Consider the following 20,270-nt stretch of genomic DNA (forward strand, 5'->3'; position numbering starts at 1 on the left):
GATATCCTACCGTGTAGGACACTGTGTCAAGAATTAAGAGTAACACGGCGAATTAAACTTGTCACGTCTTCCAAGTTGATCATAACTTGGTCTTCCTGTCCTCAATGCGTTTGCAGTCTTCTGGGAAACCAAGATACCCACAAAATGCAGGAAGATCGGGTTCAAAAACAAATACAGCTGAGTGCTTTAGGAAATAGGGGAAAGGAATGTAAAGGTGGTAATTGATAGGAAAATACTCCACCCCGATCCCCCAAACACAGCACACACACAATCGTTTAACTACATTATTCTCTGCCGTAGCGTTTCTGGGGGGTCCCCCAGGCCAGGGCACACAGCTCTGCTCAAGGTAAGGTCAAGATGCCAACTCATGGAGACTAAGAAGGGAAGGAGCAGGAACCCACCCAGTCCTATCTTCTAAAGTGGAAAAGACCAGGGGGAAAAAAAGGAACAGCGACAGAGACTGACAGAAACAATAAAACAGGAATAGCAAGTCCCCAACGCAGTGACCACTCCGCGCGCTCCGGGCTGACCTCCCCCACCCGAGGGGCGCGCGGGCTCGGCGGCCGCGGGGGCGCAGAGCGGGACGCAGCCGCGCGGCGAGCGCACGGGGAGGGTCGGCGGCGCCTCCAGTCTCCGCAGCCACCCGCGCACAGCGCAGCTCGGGAGCGGGGAGCGGGACGCGGCGTCCGGAGCCCCGGCAGCGCCCGCCCTCCTTCCCGCGTCGCCTGCCATCTCGCCAGCGCCCGCTCCGCCCGTGACTTCAGTTCAGCTCCACCCCCGCGTGGCGGCGGCTCGCTCCGTCCGAACCCGCGCTCGGCACCAGCCCAGCGTGGGCAAGCGGCCGCCACCTGCCCAGCGTCGCCTCCGCCGGCCCCACCGCGGGCCCAACTTGGATGGAGTTGGGGTCCTGAGCGCCTGACCCCACAGCCGGCCAGCGAGAGCCCCGCGCCGCCATCTCCGGTCCGGGACCCTCCGCTGCTCTCCGCTCCTGCGATGGGAAAAGTTGGCGCCGGCGGCGGCTCCCCAGCCGGGCTCAGTGCTCTCATCGCCAGCGCGGGGCTCTTGGTGCTCTGCGCCCCGGGCTCCTGCGGCGGCAGCGCTTGCTGCCCGCAGCTGCACCCGAGCTCGGCCCCACGCTGGGCGCCGACCCCAGCGGGCTTCCCTCCCCAGGGGCCGCGAGGCAGGGCTCCTGCCACGCCCCCGCCCCTCCTCGGGCGCCCCCTGTTCTCAGTAGCCCCCGGAGACCGAGCGCTGGCCCTGGAGCGGGCGCCGGGCACCGGGGCGTCCGCGGCGGCTGCTCCACGTTCTGGCCGCAGGAGACGGAGTGGAGCGGATCCGGAGAAGGAAGAACGGGGAGAGGGCGCGAGTAGAAGCCCCCGGGGAGCGCTCAGGGACCAAGGGCAGCAGGACTCTGGGACTTTGGAGCGGGACCTGGACAAAGCCACTCGCTTCCGGCTGGAGGAGCTGAGACTGACCAGTACCACGTTCGCGCTGACGGGCGACTCAGCCCACAACCAAGCCATGGTCCACTGGTCTGGCCACAACAGCAGCGTGAGTAGAATGGGACTGAGGGCAGAGGGGCTAAAAGATGGAAAGGGTTGAAGTGGGTTGTGTGATCTGATGCAGAATTCGGGGAATTGGGGTTTCTGGACCTGAAAGAGGCTGCAAATTAAAGTCTTCTCTGCCTTCCTCCCTCTGGAGTTAATGTGACTTGGTAGGAGACCACCAACACCATCAGAGGCCTCTCCAACCCCCTGAATAAAGCTTCCTGTTTCATTGGTTACACAGGTGTAGGTAGTATGGATCTGAAGATAGGCAAACAGATGGGGTTAAAGTATTCTGAATGCGGAGGTGAAAGCGTTAAATTTCCAGGCATGCTGTCATTCCTTCAAGTGACTTTTCACTTATTTGCTGGACTAATGAGTGGGTGCAAGTAAAATCATGAAAGATTTATTTGTAAGCTTTGTATTTTATATTTGTGCAGGGATCCTAACCTCTTTCCCGCAGGGAAGAGATATGCAGTGGGTGATAAGGTGCTCACTGTTTCTGGGGACCAAGTGGATGCGAGTTTCAGGATGGGAACTCTCCAGCATCTTCTAACAGCAGCAGCCAGTGTGTTTGGAGAGCTGGGGCTTTCCAGCCTGTGAATGAGTGGTTGTTCTCTGGTATGATCAGTCCTAAGGAGATCACATATATCCCAGTGACAACAACTCCCTGTTCTTCCCCGCTGCCCAGCCTCCTCCCGTGAAGAGCACAAATACTTAGCCCTCCCTTTATGAAGGGAGAGGAGGGACTGCTGAATTCCAGGAGGTGCACACTGGGGCACTGGGGAGAGTGTGTGCAAGTGCATGAGCTTTGGCTACATCAGGGAAGGTTTTAGATTTTGGAAGAAGCTGCATGTCTGCATGTTAAACTGCATCTGCAAACTTCAGTGAACTGAAACAGTAAAGAACCAGCTTTGATGGTAATAACTGAAGACAATTTTAAAGTGTGGAAACTTCTCTAGGCTGCTATTAAGCAGGCAAAAGGAACATAAAAACCAAGAATGGGTAAAATTTAAAAAATTAAATAAAAGTTCTAGCTACCGTCAGGTTTTTGAGATTGTACTATTTGAAATGCCATCTATGCAGCCTGTTACCTTCCGAAATGTTTTCAGTTGTGATGTAACTGACAGAATCCTTCCTAGGGAAGTGCCACTTTAGTGAGTTGTGATTACTGTCAACTTTCTAATGAAAGTTGTGAACATTTAAAAATAATAGTGTGTTATACGGATTCCTTAGGTATATAAATATAAACTGTGTTAAGGCAAATCATGATAAATAGTATTTTGTATTGATGTCTAAGTCCTGAGAGCATCCCTACAATTCAGATTTCATGACAGAGGCTATGGTTTTTACATGGTTTTCAGGAATGGTTTAATTAAATAATTGGAGTTGAGTTCTTGCTATTGAAGTTCAGCAGACCTTTGTCCTCATTCCTTAACTTTTATATCTTTCATATTAAAACCACTAAAATTAATCCCTCAATTTGAACTTGAATCTTCTTAAATTGACTGAATAACTTTCATACTCCTTTAAGTGATTAGCTCAAAGCTTCTGGCTTTAAGGGGAGATTTTAACACATCAAACATACTAGATGTTGCATCACAAAGCAAAGGACTTAGGATTCAAAATATTTCTGCCTTTAAATGTAATTCAGGCTGTAAAATATCACTCACCCATTAGACCTCTACTTAACTTTATCTCTTGAGAGATCTTGGAAAGAGCAAGAAAAGGAGAGTATATCTTTGGCAAACTTTAAACTCCATTTAAGAAATGGCACAAACACTGCCAGCCATTTTCTTTTGGTTGTTTTTCTTTTTAATGGTGCTGTGAGCCCAGTAGGGCTTATTAGGGTCAGGGCTTACATGGGTGGCATGCAGCAAAGTCTGAGATAATGTAAGAAATAATAAAGGTGGTGCCTGTAACAGGTTTGAGCACTCAAATCATGTTAATGAATGAGATTTCTACCATCTGGATTCTTTTATTCTCTGAGGAGACCTCCTGCCCCCAATCCCTACCTGCTTATACACAAATTGTTGTTGTTTTTAGTGTATGCATGTAGATGGTAGAAATGGATACAGATAAAAGGCCTTTATGTAGGTCCTCCAAAACAAAGCTGGTCCAGGTTCATAGGAGAGACAAAATATTAAACATTTTTTTTAAGGGAAGGAAGGCAGAAACTTTTATGGGCAACTTTGTGACATGAAGCTGAGTGGAAACCTGACTTCTAGTTCTGCTCATTTGTGGTTTGGTTTTGGCAAGTTGATTGCACTCTGTGTGAATTTCCTCACCTCTAAAATGGGGGCAACACCTGTCAGATTCATTACAAAGAATTAAGCGTCAAGATAGACCCGGGAGGGCGTTGTGGCCGTCAGATACGGTACACCTGCTGGAAACTCTCATTTCAGTGCACTTCACTTTCCCCCAGAGAAAGGAATCCCTGCCTTAAACCTGAGGACAACACTGTGGGCTCTCATTTTTTTTACATTTAGATGTGATGTTATTCCCCATAAATCTGCCCCATTCAGGGCCACAGGAAATCCATGTTAGCTAAAAACCTTTGCTAAGTTGGGCTTCTGATTACAATAACACCTGCATTAAAGGTATAAATGTATGGTAATTATAGGCTGCCTGTCAAAACTTGTGAGGAATTCTGGATGCTTCTCTGACCTCCCTCTGTTCTCCTTCCTCCACTGTTGGACTTACGCTGTTGTGTAAAGACCTGACTGCTTTGCCTCATCCGTGGGTGTGATATGATTCCTCTATACTGCAGTCTAGCTTGATGGAAACTGTTGCTAAAGTTGGTGGAACACCTGGGGGGATCTTTTGGCATGAAAGGTGCTGGATATGAATCATTTGTCATGAGCTTGGTGTCGTAAGCAGGAACATATTGTTCCTACCCTACTCATCTTAGGCATGCTGTGCCCTGATCTAAATTTACAGTGTAATCCTTAGTTTGTTAAAATATATATTTGTCTGCTTATGTATGTGTGATGGGGCATGTGTTTATTTCTTATTTCCAAGGAATTTCAAGATGCTACACTCATTAATCCTTATAAAATCATAGTTAGGTAATAGGTAGGTAGTAAGTGTTAATATGTCTTTTTCATATTTTTATGTCGGAGTCAGTGTCAGTGTTTTAATTCACCACCTTGTCCCTCTCTCACCGGAAATAATGTTATAACATTTGTTAGCAGAAGCTTTTACTTGACATATTCTGCCATCATGATACTCTAATGCTGCACTTATCATACAGCAGAATGGTCTGGTTGATTTCCACGAACCTGTTTGCTTTTAGTTGCTCTGGGACTTGAACCAGCCAGCCTTAGTGAATAAACTGAGTCCCAACTTAGACCACATTTTTTGGGTAGATGCCTTACATTCCATCATCTCACTTAATTTTCACAAAATGTTGTAAATAGGTATTATTTCTGCCATTACATAGAGAAGGAAACAGAGGTTCTGGAAGGCTAAATACTTGTCAAGGAGATACAAAAGGTCAGTGGCAAAGTGGGGACTGGCAACCAGAGGATCTGACTCCAAAGCCTCTTAGAATGGCTGCTGTTACAGGCTGTGAGATAGGACAGACGAACGCAGACTTTTGGAATCTGTATTTTAAATAATCATATCTTGAGTGGATTTCAGATGATGGTGGAGGAGGGCATAATCTTAGCTGGAAGCTTCATTTCCTTGTAGAAAAGCAAGGACTTTAACATATGTCTGTCACATTGCACTCTTTACCTTAAGTAGCAATTTGGTTGTTCTCTTATCCGCCCACCTCTTCATCTTTAGTGAGACATGGAATCTGTACCTGGTGATTCATTGAGCACGAGGTAACCTGTCGTCATTCAGCTTTCAGAGCTGTTCTTCAGGACTAGATCCCTTTTCTAAATTAATTACATGTCTGATTTTATAGAGAAGTTGGATATGAAAACTTGATTTGACCATACATTTTGAAATGTTTTTTTAACCGTTGTTAAAAAGTAAAATGATAAGAGATTTTGGCTCTCTATAGCAAACCCACATAATTTCTTCTCTTGAGTAGTGCTTTATGCTATTAATGAGTGTTAATGTGTGATGGCAGGGAAGGCAGGGCAGTGGGTTTGGAAGCAGACAGATTTGAGTTTGAATGTTAGCTCTCTTGCTTACCAGCACTTTGCCTTGAGCAAAACACTTAAGTTGTCTGAGCCTTAGTTTCCTCAACTAAAATGTGGAGATAGTATGTCTTTTTCAGGCTTTTTCCAGAAGTTTGACATCATATATACAAAGTGGCTAGTACATAATAAATGCTCAATAAATGCTATTTTTTATTTTAGCTACTTCTATTTCTTCTCTAGTGGGAATTAAGAATCCTTATTGATAGTTCCGGCTGTGCACAAAAATCAGATGATGTAATCTAAGCCTGTTAAAATTTTGTGGCCTTAATTTGATCCTCTGTAAAATGATACTGATAGAGTACCACTGAAATCCCTTCCAGGTGGAAATTAACTTAATAGTTTGTCCAGCCTGTAGGTATTGTACACCTACTACATTTAAGTAAAATGCGCTGAGAGTGTTAGAGGTGCAGAAATGATACAATGACCTTATACCGTTGACCCGTAAAGGAGCAAGCCTTATATTTCATATGATTCTTCCGTTTTCCATGGTTCAGATGCATATTTATTGATAGGAAAACAAAACATTTGAGATCTAAGCAGGCCTTCCTTTTAATGTAGATTTGCAGCAAATCATAATTTATTAGAATTATTGTATCACATCTTCACATTAAGGAATTTCCTGTCTTTAGACAATGAATTGCTTAACATGAAATTGGAAAATAAACTTTTAAAGGTATTTAGTGAGATTTTGTAGAGTGAAATGACATGAATGTTTAATCTGGGAGCTATATCCATATCCTTTCAAAGACATACTCTAGGAGCTCATAGACAAGGGTACAAAAGCTAATGGAATTATCCAATAGTTATTAAATAAATTATTTAAGAGAAAATAATTGCTTACATCCAAGAAGAGACTGTCATGTGGCAGCATCATGCTAAGAAGCTTACACAAATGATCATATTTACTTTTAATTCTACAAATATGTAATGAGTCCTAATATTTGCCAGGCACTCATAATAGTGATATAAGTGGAATGATGATGCACAAAGATGAAAATAATTAATCCCTGCCCTCAAAGCACCTTCAGTCTTGTACCCAAAGGATCTTCTGAAAAGGTGGCAGAAGAGAAGAGCCCTTTGAGGGCAGAGATGCTGTAGTTTAGAGGAAGGATAGATATCTGGCTGGGGTCATCTTCAAACTATTGCAGAGCCAGTGCTTCAATTGAACCTTGAAACATAGAGAAATTTTTAGTTAAGAGATGGAGCTTATTACAAAGATATTTTCAGCTGAACGGATGATGGGAGTAAAGGTCGAGAGTAAAGATGTAAAAATTTCTATCTGTATCCAGGAAATAACCTATGTTAAATGTACACTATGTTTAACCAAAGTTTTAATCTTAGAAATAGTTTTTTAAAGATGATTTAAGTAAGAAATATTCACATCCGTCTTCTAGTAAGTTTAAGTCTATTCCAAGACCAAAGAGAAATAAAAACCTGTATGGTCACTCAAACACATAACTGCCCTTGTTTGCACATTAAATCTCAGCTGGAGTCATTGTTATTTCATTTTTACCTTGACACTTTGCAACATACCATATTTGCAACAGGGCTTTTCTTTTGTTTAAGTTCTTGGTCAGAAGTATCACTGGCCAGGAAGGCTGGAGTGTAAATTAATTGGTTCCTTGCCAGCTTATGTTAAATCACTAAATGTATGTAAACTATTTGTCCTGTCTTTGTAGATGTCTCAGTTACTGTCCAATATCTCTGGCTGGAAAGGTTAGAGAATACATTTGCATATCCTAGAAGGGAAACTGGCCAGTGTCCCTTAAGTGGCCAAAGAGGATTGCAGAGAAGACAGTATGAGGAGGAGCCAGGCAGAATTGTTAATCTTGAGGAGTATGCACTCTGCTCAGATGGGTTGGCTGAAAGAGTCAAATGGTTGGCAAGAAAAAAAGGTGGAATCCTACTGTGCAAGGTTTATAAAGAAAGAACAGAATCTTTCCTAAAATATAGGTAGGGAGAAAAAAGGATGAGAATGCTCTGTTGGAAATCCCATATGAAATGTTGCATGTGTGTAAAAGATACTGTGTCTATTTCTACACAACTCCTGAACATTGTTGTACCACTTTATATAAGCTATAGCTCTTTTTCCTCAGTAAAATGCTTCAGCTTTCAAAGATTGGAACATTACTTCCATGACCTCAGTTTTATTCTCATCACAGTCCTATGAGGTAGGACAGAAAAAGATCATCTACATTCTCAAATAGGGAAGTCAAGGTGAAAGAAGAGGGTCAACAACATTTGTCATACCATTCAAATGAATCTTCGCTTGGTCCATTTCTGGCTTCCCACAGGCAAAGTGAGAACACAGCTGCATCCTAGCCTCATGGTTTGCCTGAAGCCTGGGCACCTGTGTCCATAACGTTTGTCACTGTGGGAAGACATATGAACATTGGCCATGGAGCTTCTGAGTTCTAGACTCAATAACTACTCAAATTATTTGTCCAGGGCTTCAGAGCAAGTGGCCTCATCAAAAGTCATGCTCTTGACGTTTGTTGGCATTTTTGAAACCTTTAAAAAGAGAAGATGGCACTTTCTGCCAGTAAGGTCTCTGGCAATAACCTGTCCACCATTTGTGTTCTGCTGCTAACGGATTTCGGAGATTCGTGACTGGGCTTACTGCCGCAGGAGGTGGGGTGGGTGGGAGGGATAGCTACCTTTTCCGCTCTTTAATTGTATAATGGAGATGAATTCTAGTTTAAATAATACTAAGTATAATATCAATCAAGGGAACCCAGAGAAACAACATTTTGGAGCAAAAGCAGTCAGATTGAAGGGGTACCCCTTTATACTAATGGATTTTATTTACTCAAGGACTGTAATTGAGTTACCAGTTATTGCCCTTTCTGCTTCTAACTTTTTGCATTAGGAATGGCGGTAGTGGGGGAAGGGATCAAAGGAGAGTTTGCTGAATGCTAGGGACAGCTCTCTGTAGCCAGATAAGATATATTGATTATAGCCAGAGTCCTGTTTAACAATAGTAACATAAATAGCCACCACTTTAGTGAACAGCTTCCCTGGAAATGAATTCTTGAGCATAACCACATTATTTCATTTTATCCTCACACCACCCTTACAAACTAGACATCATTATCCTCATTCTAAAACTGTGGAAGTCAAGGCTTAAAGAACTCACCCAAGGTCACCCAGCCAGATGTTGGCAGAGCTGGAATTTAATTTTTGTTCTTCCTGACTCCAAAGCTTTTTATTTGATCATGTTGTCCCTATGGAAGGGTTTATTTCTGCATTTCTTTAGAGAGAACCCACACGTCAGTGTAGTGGGAGAGTAGGGGGACTCTGGCATGAGTACCCCATCCACAGGGCTCTCCCTTTTAAGTTGCCCTGATCTCAGAAGACTGACCTGATACACTTCACTTGGTAGTAAGCTGCTCGAAGATGGAGCTTGATCAAAGCCCTAACATCTGACCGTCCCCATGAGCGGCTTGCCTGGGGTTATTAATATGCATTGTCTTTATTATCCCTGGAGGAGGTGTGGGATGTGCTGTTTTGTCTCTCTCTGCTAGCTAATGACATTAGAGTGACAGTGTGGACAATTTGTACACTTTTTAAAGAAAGTGCTAGTAAGAGTCACGTTACCAGACAACCAGTAATCCTGCTGTGCCCTGAAGAAAATGAGTTGATGCCTCTAGTCATTTTCTCTAAGCCAGTAGCAGGGGTATCGAGGCACAAAACTGACTCGGGTCTTTCTGTTCCAGAACCTATGGGCTGGCCAGCCAGGAGTGGAGTGGGGGGAGTGTTAAAAGTAAAAAATCATCCCCTTATATCAACACTTCCCCAAATGCACTCTTGATTAAAATCATTCATGGCAAGAAAGGGCTATTTTAAGTGTGGTTGTCATCCTGCTTAGAAACCTATCCGCAGCCCTACTTACCCTGACTTGCATTTTGCTGAATCAAAGGAACAGCTCTTCACTGGGCAGCCATGGGCACCTGGGGCAGCGTTTCTCAAAGAATTTTTCCTCACGGGGCCTGCTTTTGAATCTGCCAATAGGTACTAGAAATCTTTATGTTTACGATTCCCTTGGGAATCTTTAAGATTCCCTTGGGAACACCGAAGTTTGAAAATCATTGCCCTGAACTTCATGCATGAGTTCTGGGGCCCATGAATGCCTTTCCCTGTCCACAATCTTACGTCAGTATGTTTTACTTCTCCCCGTTGAGAGCTGCAGCCCACAGCTTTTGTCAGCTTCTTGAAGGAAACTGACCCCAGCGGTGAAGTCCTGGTGGGAAGCTCTGTAGGAGGAGGAGAGATGATTACGTGGAACAGCCCAGGGCCCCAGGCAGAGGGAGATGATGCTTTCTGCCAGATGGTGCTATTTCTATCTCTGAGTATATTTTAGACAATTATCCTTTCTGGATGTCCATATGACCATAGGCAAAACATGTCTTAGGTGGCTAAAAGAGTACGGTATTTTAAATAGAACATAAAGCTTAGAGATTGGCTTGAATTTCCACCCTACTGTCTACTAGATATATGAACGTAAGCAACGAACTCTGTAATTCTGTTCCTCAGTTTCCTCATCTATAAAAATGGAAAGAATACTGGTACATTTTTTACATGATTTCTTGATGATTAAGGGGAACAACAGATATAAAAATGCTAAAAGTGGCACCTGGCATATAGTAAGCAACAATGAAGGTTTGCTATAATGATTATTATTGATAGTAGTAATATTATCTAATACTAAAAAAACAATAATAGGCAGCACATATCTTAAGTGGTTAAAAGAGTACATTATCTTATATAGAACATATAATGTTTAGTGATTGGTTTATCATTATCATCATCATGAAGTATTATCATCATTATTTTGTTATATCAATACTAGTACTAATAATGCTCAAGTATGACCTATTAAAAGATGTTTGTAATATGTGGCTCATGATATTACTTCATGATTATATTCTTTCATTCAAGTTCCATTTTCTTATAATGAGGCCAGGGCTCTGTCTTACTCTTTTTTGGCACCCCTCTAAATATCTCTAGCTGTTTACACTTAATAGTTGTAATAGGGTTCTGGACCCAGTTTCCAACATGTGTGTGTCAGGGGTAGGGGGTTCTACACCAACAAGCAATTCTGTGACACCAGCTAGGTGTCCTACAATTCAACTTCATTCTGACATTATGTACCCAGGGAGAGCATCAGATCACAGGTTAAGAGCTCAGTTCCTCAAGACCCTCCAGCTCCCCCACCCCCATTGAGATACCATTGCAAACCCAGGTTATCACCTCTGCTTCTGACAGATTCCAGCTATAGATTGAAGCTCCCAAGACTCCCTCCTTGGGTTTGATTAATTTGCTAGAGCAGCCCACAGAACTCAAGAGAAACATTTCACTTAGTAGGTTGCCTGTTTATTATAAAAGGACCTTAACACAGGAACAGCCAGACGGAAGAAGTGCCTGGAGCATATACGGGGAAAGGGTGCGAGCGTCCATGCTCCCTCCAAGCTCAACACTCTCTCCAGATCTCCACATGTTCACCAACATGGAAGCTCTCAGAACCTTGTCCTTTTGGGGTTTTATGGAAGCCAACTTATATAGGCATGATTAATTAAATCACTGGCTGGTAGCCATTGATTCAGCCTCTATTCCTTCTCCCCTCAGAGATCTAGCCCTCCAATTATATGATCAGTTCTCCTGGCACCAAGCCCCCATCTTTAGGTGAAGTTCAAAAGTCGCCTCATTAACATACAAAAGACACCTTTATCTCTCATCACTAAGTAAATTCTAAAGGTTTTAGGAGTTCTGTGATAGAAACCGTATATATATTTCTTTTTATAAATCACAATATCACAACTAGCTTACTAAATATTTGCTGTTTTATTTGTTATTTCCATGGGGGAAAGTGACATTTTGCTTAGAACAACCCACCCATGATCTTGCATGAGTATTGCAGAAGATTCAGCCATTAAAAGATTGTTTATGTATCTATATATATTGAATTGCAAGACCTCCACAAAATTCCAGAAAGAGAAAAAAAAAAAGCACATTAAAAAATAGTACACATGTATATTGTTCCCTTGTATATCCCAAGCCCCTAGAAATATATCTAAACATAGAAAAGGCTCACTACTTAAACAAAAGAAATATATTGTGTACTATAAAATTTCATTTTTGTAAAAAAAAAAATAGAGTAAGAGTATGATTCAAGATGTTTGTGATTATGATGAATCTGGAAATTATAGGTGATTTTTTTTGTTTATAATTTTGCCATTGTTTTTCAATAAACATGCATCACAAGCTGTTTTAAGATATTTGAAAAATGAAAAAAAAAAAAAAAAAGGAGAGCAAGCAAGTTTGTGAACTTGGCCTCATTAGAATTGAATTCCAGGCAACTGAACTTGAACAAAGAGCCCACGTTCAAGTTGCCTGATTTGCTTCCAGTCCTTATTATTGGGAGAGATCTGGTGCCCAGAGTTTTAGCAAAGCTGCAAGATCACTCCGTCTCTCCTCTGGGTATACAGTAGCAGGAGCTACCAGGCCTTCTATTTATCATCCTCTCAGTTGATTCCAGAGAGAGATCTGGAGGTAGTTTCACCAACCTGACTATACCTCCCAGAAATTCTAGTAACTTCTATTCCCCAGCAAGGCAGCACGTTATTTCAGTTTGAATCTCATTCTCTTTCTTGATCTTGCTGTCCATCTTAACATCACATGCACATGTGAATGCATGCATAATAGACCTGCATCTCTATACATTCACAGCAACTTAGGCACTGATTGTTACACAACATTTATGTCTCCACTCTTAAAAATGAAATATTAGATATTGTTTTAAGTTCATAGTAAGGATGTTTACTGATTGTGAGAGCTGAGTGGAAAGCAGATCTCCAGAACAAGGACAGAGAAAAAGAAACCAGGAGGAAGAGACAGACAGAAAGTAGAAGTAGAGAAATAGAAACAGAGAAAGGGTAAGGGATAGAGAGAATATTATATGACTGAGGCTGAGAGAGGCACACAGACAATGAGGTGGACTATGAGAAAGCAGCGGAGAAAGAGATGGTGAAAGACCATAGAGAAAAGCAGATGTTGGAGACATGAAGGAAGAGTTATGGAAGCGTGGGGACACAGAGTAAAGCCCAGAAAGTGGCTGAGCCATGAAAACAAGAGAAGGAAAGTATCAGTGGGTAAAGAGAACTCATCAACTCATAATAAGTGAGTCCTAGACCCACTACCCTTCCTGCTGTAGTGACAGTACTTCTCTGGCCTTTTGCTCTGGGGGTGTGCCCACCCAGCCATGTCATGTTGCTAGCATGCTGACACAGCCAGTCTTTCATGTGTAACAGCTTTGAGACCATATATAGTGGTTAGCTGGGTGTGGGGTGGAAGAGGTGCATGTAGTATTTATGCATTTTTAAGAATGTCTCTTAAGAGCCATGTCCTTGGAGAAATGGAACTGATGGTCTGGATAGTGGAAAGGCAACTTTTAACCTTTCCTTTTACACTAGTCTGCACTGTTTTGAATTTTTAACATGGGCATGCATTTCTTTAATAATAAAAATACTGAAACATGTTTTAAGTGGCTGTTGTGTCAGCACTGTGCTGAGCACTGAGAATAAAAGATGGATAAGACCTGATCTTTACCCTTGAGGGTACATATTCTGGTGGAAATAGACAGACACATAAACAGATAAATTGCAATTTAGCGTGATAAGTGCATAATAGCTGTAATAGAGTTTTTGGCAAAGTGCTACCGGAGCAAAGATGAATGGGACACAACTAATTTTGCCTGTGAGTCGGAGTCAAGTTAAAGGAAAGTGACATTTAAGCCCAGTCTTAGTACAAGATTAGGAGTTTTGCAGATGGAATCGGGATGGACCGGAGGAAAGGCCACTCTTGCCCATTTTAAACTCTCCAGATCTCGGGTCTCAGGTTCATGTTAGGTTGTTAGTACAGTCAACAAGCTGTGGCTGGGATGGCACTCTCTTTCTTCATCATCTCAGTGCCCCAGATATTTTGAACTAAGGCTTGCAATATGTTTAAATATCAGATTAGGCTCCGTAAGATTAGACCCCGTAGATTAAAATACCCTGTAACTTCTTGGCCTCAAATTAGCTAAAGGAATTGGACTTTCTCAAAAGAAGAAAATATTTCCCTGAATCTTTACACACCCATGCACATGTACAGGCACAAATGCAGAAGATAATTTTGAAGTATTTCTGTCTTATAATTTATTTGACAGAATAACTTAATTCACAATTTAATTGACTAAGCAATGATGGGATTTCTTTTTGGTTATTCTATATGTTTCTGCTTTTAAAGAATTAAAAATGGGTGTTTATGCCAATTTCTTGCACATAATTTTGCAAATCAGTATGAGGCAATGGGTGCATTGGGATGAGATGGATGGTCTGCACTTAAGATTGCAGTATGATTATTTGAGGGGTAAGAGAATGCAATAGAGTATTCCATACCAGTGCTATCTCTGCTTAACTAGTATGCCTTGAAATAAGTGCACACAGATGAAATACAGAGAAAATCACCAAAGATCAAATTTAGCTTTTACTTGTTTAGCCCCGGTTCCTCCTTGTCTGTCTTCTAGATGAAAGGAAAAGAGCAGAAGGGATAGCAGGTGAGAAAAAGCATGGTCAGAGATAGAGGGAGCATGTAGTCTCAGAACTGGCTCGCCAAAGCCTATGTGTGGTTGAAGAGACACTTCCAGGGCTTCAAGTTCCACCCTTTCTACGCATGTAAGTCTCAATAGACTGTGCATTGGGATGATGTTATAAGGTTCAGATCTGGCTTTGTGGTATCGTGACAGGAATTTTTGCCTAGCATTTTATGCTACTGTAGTAAATTAAGTAACTCAGGGATTTTATCATTTTGATGACTTGGGAATGAGCCTCCCAGCTGATAATCAGTATGCCTTGAGACATGTAAATGACTATCCCCAAAGAGTAGGAATAAGCTCTGCTACAATCTAAATGTTCGTGGCCCGCCAACAATTCATATATTGAAACCTAACACCCAAGTTGACAGTATTCGGGGTGGGGTCTTTGGGAGGTGATTAGGTCATGAAGGTGGAACCTTCATGAGTCCGATTAGTACACTTACAAAAGTGACCTTAGAAACTCCTTTCCTCTTTCTGCCATGTGAGGACACAGCAAGAAAGCACTGACTGAGAACTAGGAAGTGGGCCTTCACCAGACACTGGATCCTGCTATGTCTTGTCTTAGACTTCCCACCCTCCAGCCCTGTGAGAACTAAATGCCTGCTGTTTATCAGCACTCAGTCTGTAGTATTTTGTGATAGCAGCCTGAATGGACTAAGACGCATGCCCTTCTGGTCACCTAAGTCCTGATTTTATTTCTTATATGAGATTTTCCTTGTTATTTAGTTAACTTAGATTAAAATTTTAGGAAAGGAAAGCATAATATAATATTATCCTTAAAACTTACCAACTTTAGAAGTACTCTAGGACTTCTTACTTAGTCTAAATGTGGGTCTTGAAAATATCTGTAAAGAAGCAAAAGTTACAAGTCTCATAATATGGAAATCCATTAATTTATCTATTTTTCAGGTGAGATTTGAAGTCATTTATTTAAGACAAGGGTCAGCAAACTATGAAACATGGGCGAAATGCAGCCTACCACGTGTATTAGTGTGGCCCATGCACTATGACTGATTTTTACATTTTTAAGTGGCTGAGAAAAATGGAATAATTATTTGTGTGGCAAATGAAAGTATATAAAGTATTATTGGAACACAGCCATCCTCATTCATTTGCATCTTATCTCTGGCTGCTTTTGTGCTTCCATGACATTTAAGTAGTTGTGATGAGATTGTATAACTCATACTAAAATGTTTATCCTCTGATGCTTTGTGGGAAAGTTTTGCTGACCCCTGATTTAGAGAATTGGAGAGAATGTGGGCAGTGAGGTACAGTGAAGATACTGAGGTAGAGTAGGGACATGGGACATGCATCATCATTAATTTTTCCTGCCTATGATGAAAAATGTTGGGATATAAATAGTATAGTAAGAACAGGTGGGACTCCATCTTAAGGCTAAGATTCCATTTTAAAAACCAGGGAGTTAGGAGGTAAGATTCTTAACACATTTTATGGTATTCAGCCAATAACCTTCCCTATCTCAAGCAGGCAAGCCCTCCTAAATGATATGTTCGCAGTGCTTGAGGGCAACCTACCTTGGAGAAGAACAGAATCAGGAAATTCCTTGTGTTAAGTTTATCTTACAGAATATCTAGAGGACAGACTATAGATGGTGATGTAACATCTCTCACTGGAAATAGACATCATGAGATTGCATGTCAAGCCTACGCTCCCCACTACAGCATGATTACATGTCATGCTGTATGCTTGAAAGCCTTAAGACAGAACCCTAAGCCTTTAAGTGCTCCTCCCTTCTGAAGCTGCCCACACTCCCCTTTCTTCAAGTGTGTACTTGAAGAAATACCCTTAAATAACCACTTCTTGCTGCCCAAATTATTTGTGTCTCTGCGCTCTTTCAGTGGTAAGCATCTTTGTTACTTTGCTATTTCATTCAGTTTTCTAAGCTGAAGTACAGGTCTTCACTATCTCTGTCCTACTAGACACATAGGGAAGGGTTACTAAGACCTCTGATTTGGGCTTTCAAGTTCCCATTGTCTGGGTGACCCAGATGGGACTGCAGCTGTTAATCACTGTCTTTCGTAGCCTGCCAGAAAATCTCCTTTCTTTGCTTTGGGAAGTTCTTGGAACATAGTCCCACTCCATCCAGTGCTCTGTGGCTCCCCCAAATCCTGGAGTGGTAGGGGCTTAGTCTCCAGGCCATCTCGATTCAAGCAGACACTGGATGCCAGGTGACCCTGGCTTCAGGAGCTGGCCAGGGATTTGCCTGATGCCGAGCAGGGGTTCAGTGAACTTCCCTCTCCCCCCTCTGTTCTTCCTCGCCCCTAGCTCCTTGCTCTCTGCTGCCTGCGTGGCTGCTGCCATCCACTACTACTCTTGCTTTAATGAATTCCTTCCATCCATCCCGTTCAGCATACTTTCTCTTTCAGAGTCAAGAACCCTCCCCCATCCAGCTTGAAGTTTCACCTAGCGCTCAGGGAGAGACCTCTCCAGAGGCAGCTGCCTGATAGCAGTACCACAGTTGCCATCTGCCTGCTAACTTGAGGGCTGTCCTTTGACCTTGGCTTTTTTGCCTCAAAGGCATATGTACAGACTCCTAGCTGTTGCAGATTTCCAGGCACAATGTGGACCTTTCATTCTCTGTTCCTGTGCCTTTGCTCCTGGTACTTCCTCTGCTTAGAAACTTCATCAACCACCTCTGTGTCCCATTATATCCAAGGAATTTCTCCAGTACTTCTAAGAAGAGATGCCTGAATTTTATGAGAAGAGATCTTATCTTACATGCCAGGTCACTCTCTTTATGCTTCTCTTCAAGCACTAAGCATTATCTGGCTTGCATTACAATGATGAACTAATTGAGGGCAAGGCTCTATTCATTCATGTGCATATACCAATATTGAGCACACAGGAGGTTCTTAATAGGCATGGTTTAAAAACTCAGAACACTAAAGCGGTAGAGGATCACTTTATTGACCTTTTTTGGCAGGGAAGATAACTGGCTAGCATTGAAATACCATAAGCGTGTGCTGCCTGGATATTTTCACTGTCTCGATTCATGAAGTATTAACTCTCTGGATTGCTTCATCCTATCTGGATCTAGTAAAATGGCCCAAAATTAGACAGGTAGAGAGATAAAGCTAGAGTTAGAGAGAGGAGAAAGAGAGGGGGCTACTGAGCAATTGCATAGATTCAAACCAAATAAATCAAATTGTGTTGGAGACACAGCTCTCTCATGGCAGGAGGGGTAGGGATGTGCCTTAATGAAGCTTGACGTGTCAGCTGCCAGGAGGTGCTGATGGCTGGTAGGGGCTAGCATTGCCTTGGGCCTGAGGAAGACAATAACTTCATGCTCCTCATTTTTAAGGAGTTGAATTGAGAATCAGCCTCCATGATACGAAAGTCTCAGCAGAGCCAGAACATTTGAGAAATGATGAAGACATTTGCATTGAGAGAAATAAAATTGCATTTATGATAATGGATTTAACTGCCAGCCTGGAGACCAGGAGTAAATGATTGTGGGTTAAACCTACGTGGTCTTTTAGGCACATTTAGCTGACAGGGTGACTTGAGAGTTGCTGGGTTTTCAAGTGAGTTTGGACATAGTAGAATTTCAATCAAAGGTGGGATAAGACTGATATTTATTGAGGGTTCAGGCGATAGTTAACATAATAGCCCATGCTTGTTGGGTGTTTAAGGTGTCCCAGGCACTATTCTTGGTGATATACATATATTGTCAACAACAACAATTAGGTACTGTCATTATCCCTGTTTTAGAAATAAGGAACTGAAAAATGAGAACTTAAGTAACTCACCCAAGATCACAGGGATAGTAGAACGTAGAATTGGGATTTACATCTGAACAGTTGTGGTCTAAAAAGCTGAGCTCTTAGCTGTTCTATTCTACTGCATTTAGAACACTATGACATTTCATCTTCAAGTATGTTCAAGTTGTTTATTCAACTCTTAGTTATCAAGTGCCTAATACATGTCAGGCATATCCAGGCCTTGTGCTTTATTCATAATCAAAATCAGTAACCGTCTTCACCCTCCATGAGCTTAGCACTTAGAGGCCTATCCACTGACTCTCTGTAGGGTTTAAGAGGTTGTAATCCAGGACTCCTTTTGAAAGGTAGACATTTCAGAACCCCAGAAGCTTACTCACACCTTAGGGGTTAATTGAAAAAATGTGGGGGAAACTTATTTTTAATGAGATGAACATTGTTAGGCAACAAGTAGAGTGCTGGTTGTCATGGTTGAAATAATGTGAAAATGTGTTCATAGAAGTCTAAATCTAAAGAGATATAAATACTTAGGGTTCTCTTTATCATGGACATTGTCAAATTAGTGTTTTGCATGTGGGTAGGTGTGAAGGACATTTATACACACACACACACACACATACACACACACACACACATCTCTGCTTCTGCCTCTATATTATTAGCCATACTTATAGCTGGATAGTCTCATTCAATGTCTCTCCTTTGTTTTCAAATTTTGAGGCAAATTCTATTACCTAAGGATATAATACAACTACAGTGCTGCTTTTCTATGAAAACCAAAATGCTTGCCCTAGTTGTAAGATTAAGCAAATACTTATGTGTAGATTTTTTAAAAAGATAAAACTATTTCAAATCCAGTAGTATGAATTAACAATAGTGCTAAAGTGGGAGGGGAAAAAGATGTTGGAGTAAGAAGGCAAGGCAGAAACCTCCTCCCACACGCACATCAAGGAAGCAATTGCAGCAAATATAACTAACCCTGAAAATGAACGGAAGACCACAGAAAAGACCATGTAAAACTTGTGAAGAAGAGAAGACCACACAAAGAAGGGTAAAGTGGTAGAGCCGTGATTAATTGGGACCCCAGCCCTTCCCTCATCCCAGACCACAAGCAAGAGGAAGACGAATGGAGTGGGCAGGGAATAGGTACCCAGGAGCTCTGCACATGTGTCCCTGGAGACCTGCTCCGGGAACACAAGTCCACATTACATTGGGCTTTGGTGATTAGTGGGGCAGACACCAGGGAGAGTTGGAGAACTTTGGGAGGCTGAGACTCCAGCAGCTTGTGGAGCACAGGCATGCTCCACTGGTCCTGCTGATACCAAACAGAGGCAGCAGTTTGAAAGACTGACCAGCAGTGGGAAGGGTACCAGAGGGCCAGGGTTGGACAGTACTCTCTGTGGAGGAGAAAAGGTAGGTGGATGAAATTTCCCTAGCACAAAATTGGATTAAAGATGGCAGTGTGAGAAGTGAGACAGAGGATTCTTCCTAAAAGCACATACAGTACAAAAATATAATTAATAAAACTAATCCTGAAAGAGCAACAGGAAAGAGGGCTGTGCCAGACTGCATAGACCTGGAGAAAAAAATAAACCTCGTGGAACAGGGTAATGTACCAAAGCCATGGCCCGGTGGGACCCAAGTCCTTCCTCCACCCCAGCTCACTGGTGGGAGGAAGAGAAATGGAGTGGGGAGTGGAGACCTGAGACTGCTGAACACCTAGCTCTGGAGATCTGCTCTGGGAGCACAAACCTACATTTCATGGTGCTCTTGTGATTTGAGGGGTTGGAAAGCTAAGACAGGCCAAATACTTGGAGAGACTGAGATTCTAACTGCTTGAGGAAAACAGGGATCCATATCTGGCTGCTCTGGGATAAAAAAAAGGCGGGAAGTCTGAGATACTTCCTAACAGCGAAAGGGCTGCTAAATGGCCATGGATTGCACATGGCTTACTGCTCAGGAGAAAGGACAGGTAGACAAAATTGTCCAGCTGCACTCTAAATAACAGGTTAGGAACTTTCACAATTTTCAGTCGCTACAGCCCCCTGGCTGGCTACACAGCTCCAAAGCCCTCCTCCATGATACACAGCCTACTGCGCCTCCCTCCTGGCCAGCCCCTCCTGGCTTGCAAACCTGCAAAACCTACCCTGGCGTTAGGCCAGCCAAAGGGAAGACCTGCCTACAGTAGCTGCAAATGCAA

The 20,270-nt window shown here is 42.5% G+C and overlaps 1 protein-coding gene across 10 annotated transcripts in view; it reads left to right on the forward strand.

The window, feature by feature from the left end:
* Positions 1–556: 556 nt before the first annotated feature.
* Positions 557–20,270, forward strand: part of SORCS1 (sortilin related VPS10 domain containing receptor 1) — a 502,721-nt gene continuing 483,007 nt past the window's right edge. For 8 of the 10 annotated variants that reach the window (XR_012133041.1, XR_012133039.1, XR_012133040.1 and 5 more), the window contains exon 1: positions 558–1,551. Coding sequence is in view for 6 of the 10 variants with exons in the window: in XM_073240458.1 (XP_073096559.1) it covers positions 994–1,551 (558 nt within the window). In the remaining 4 variants the exon portion in view is untranslated. Of the gene's footprint in view, positions 1,552–20,270 lie in introns of all 10 variants that reach the window. The other 2 variants (XM_037001358.2, XM_037001361.2) reach the window with 2 other exon arrangements.

This window comes from Manis javanica, chromosome 7 (assembly GCF_040802235.1).
Source record: "Manis javanica isolate MJ-LG chromosome 7, MJ_LKY, whole genome shotgun sequence".
Classification (NCBI taxonomy): Eukaryota; Metazoa; Chordata; class Mammalia; order Pholidota; family Manidae; genus Manis; species Manis javanica.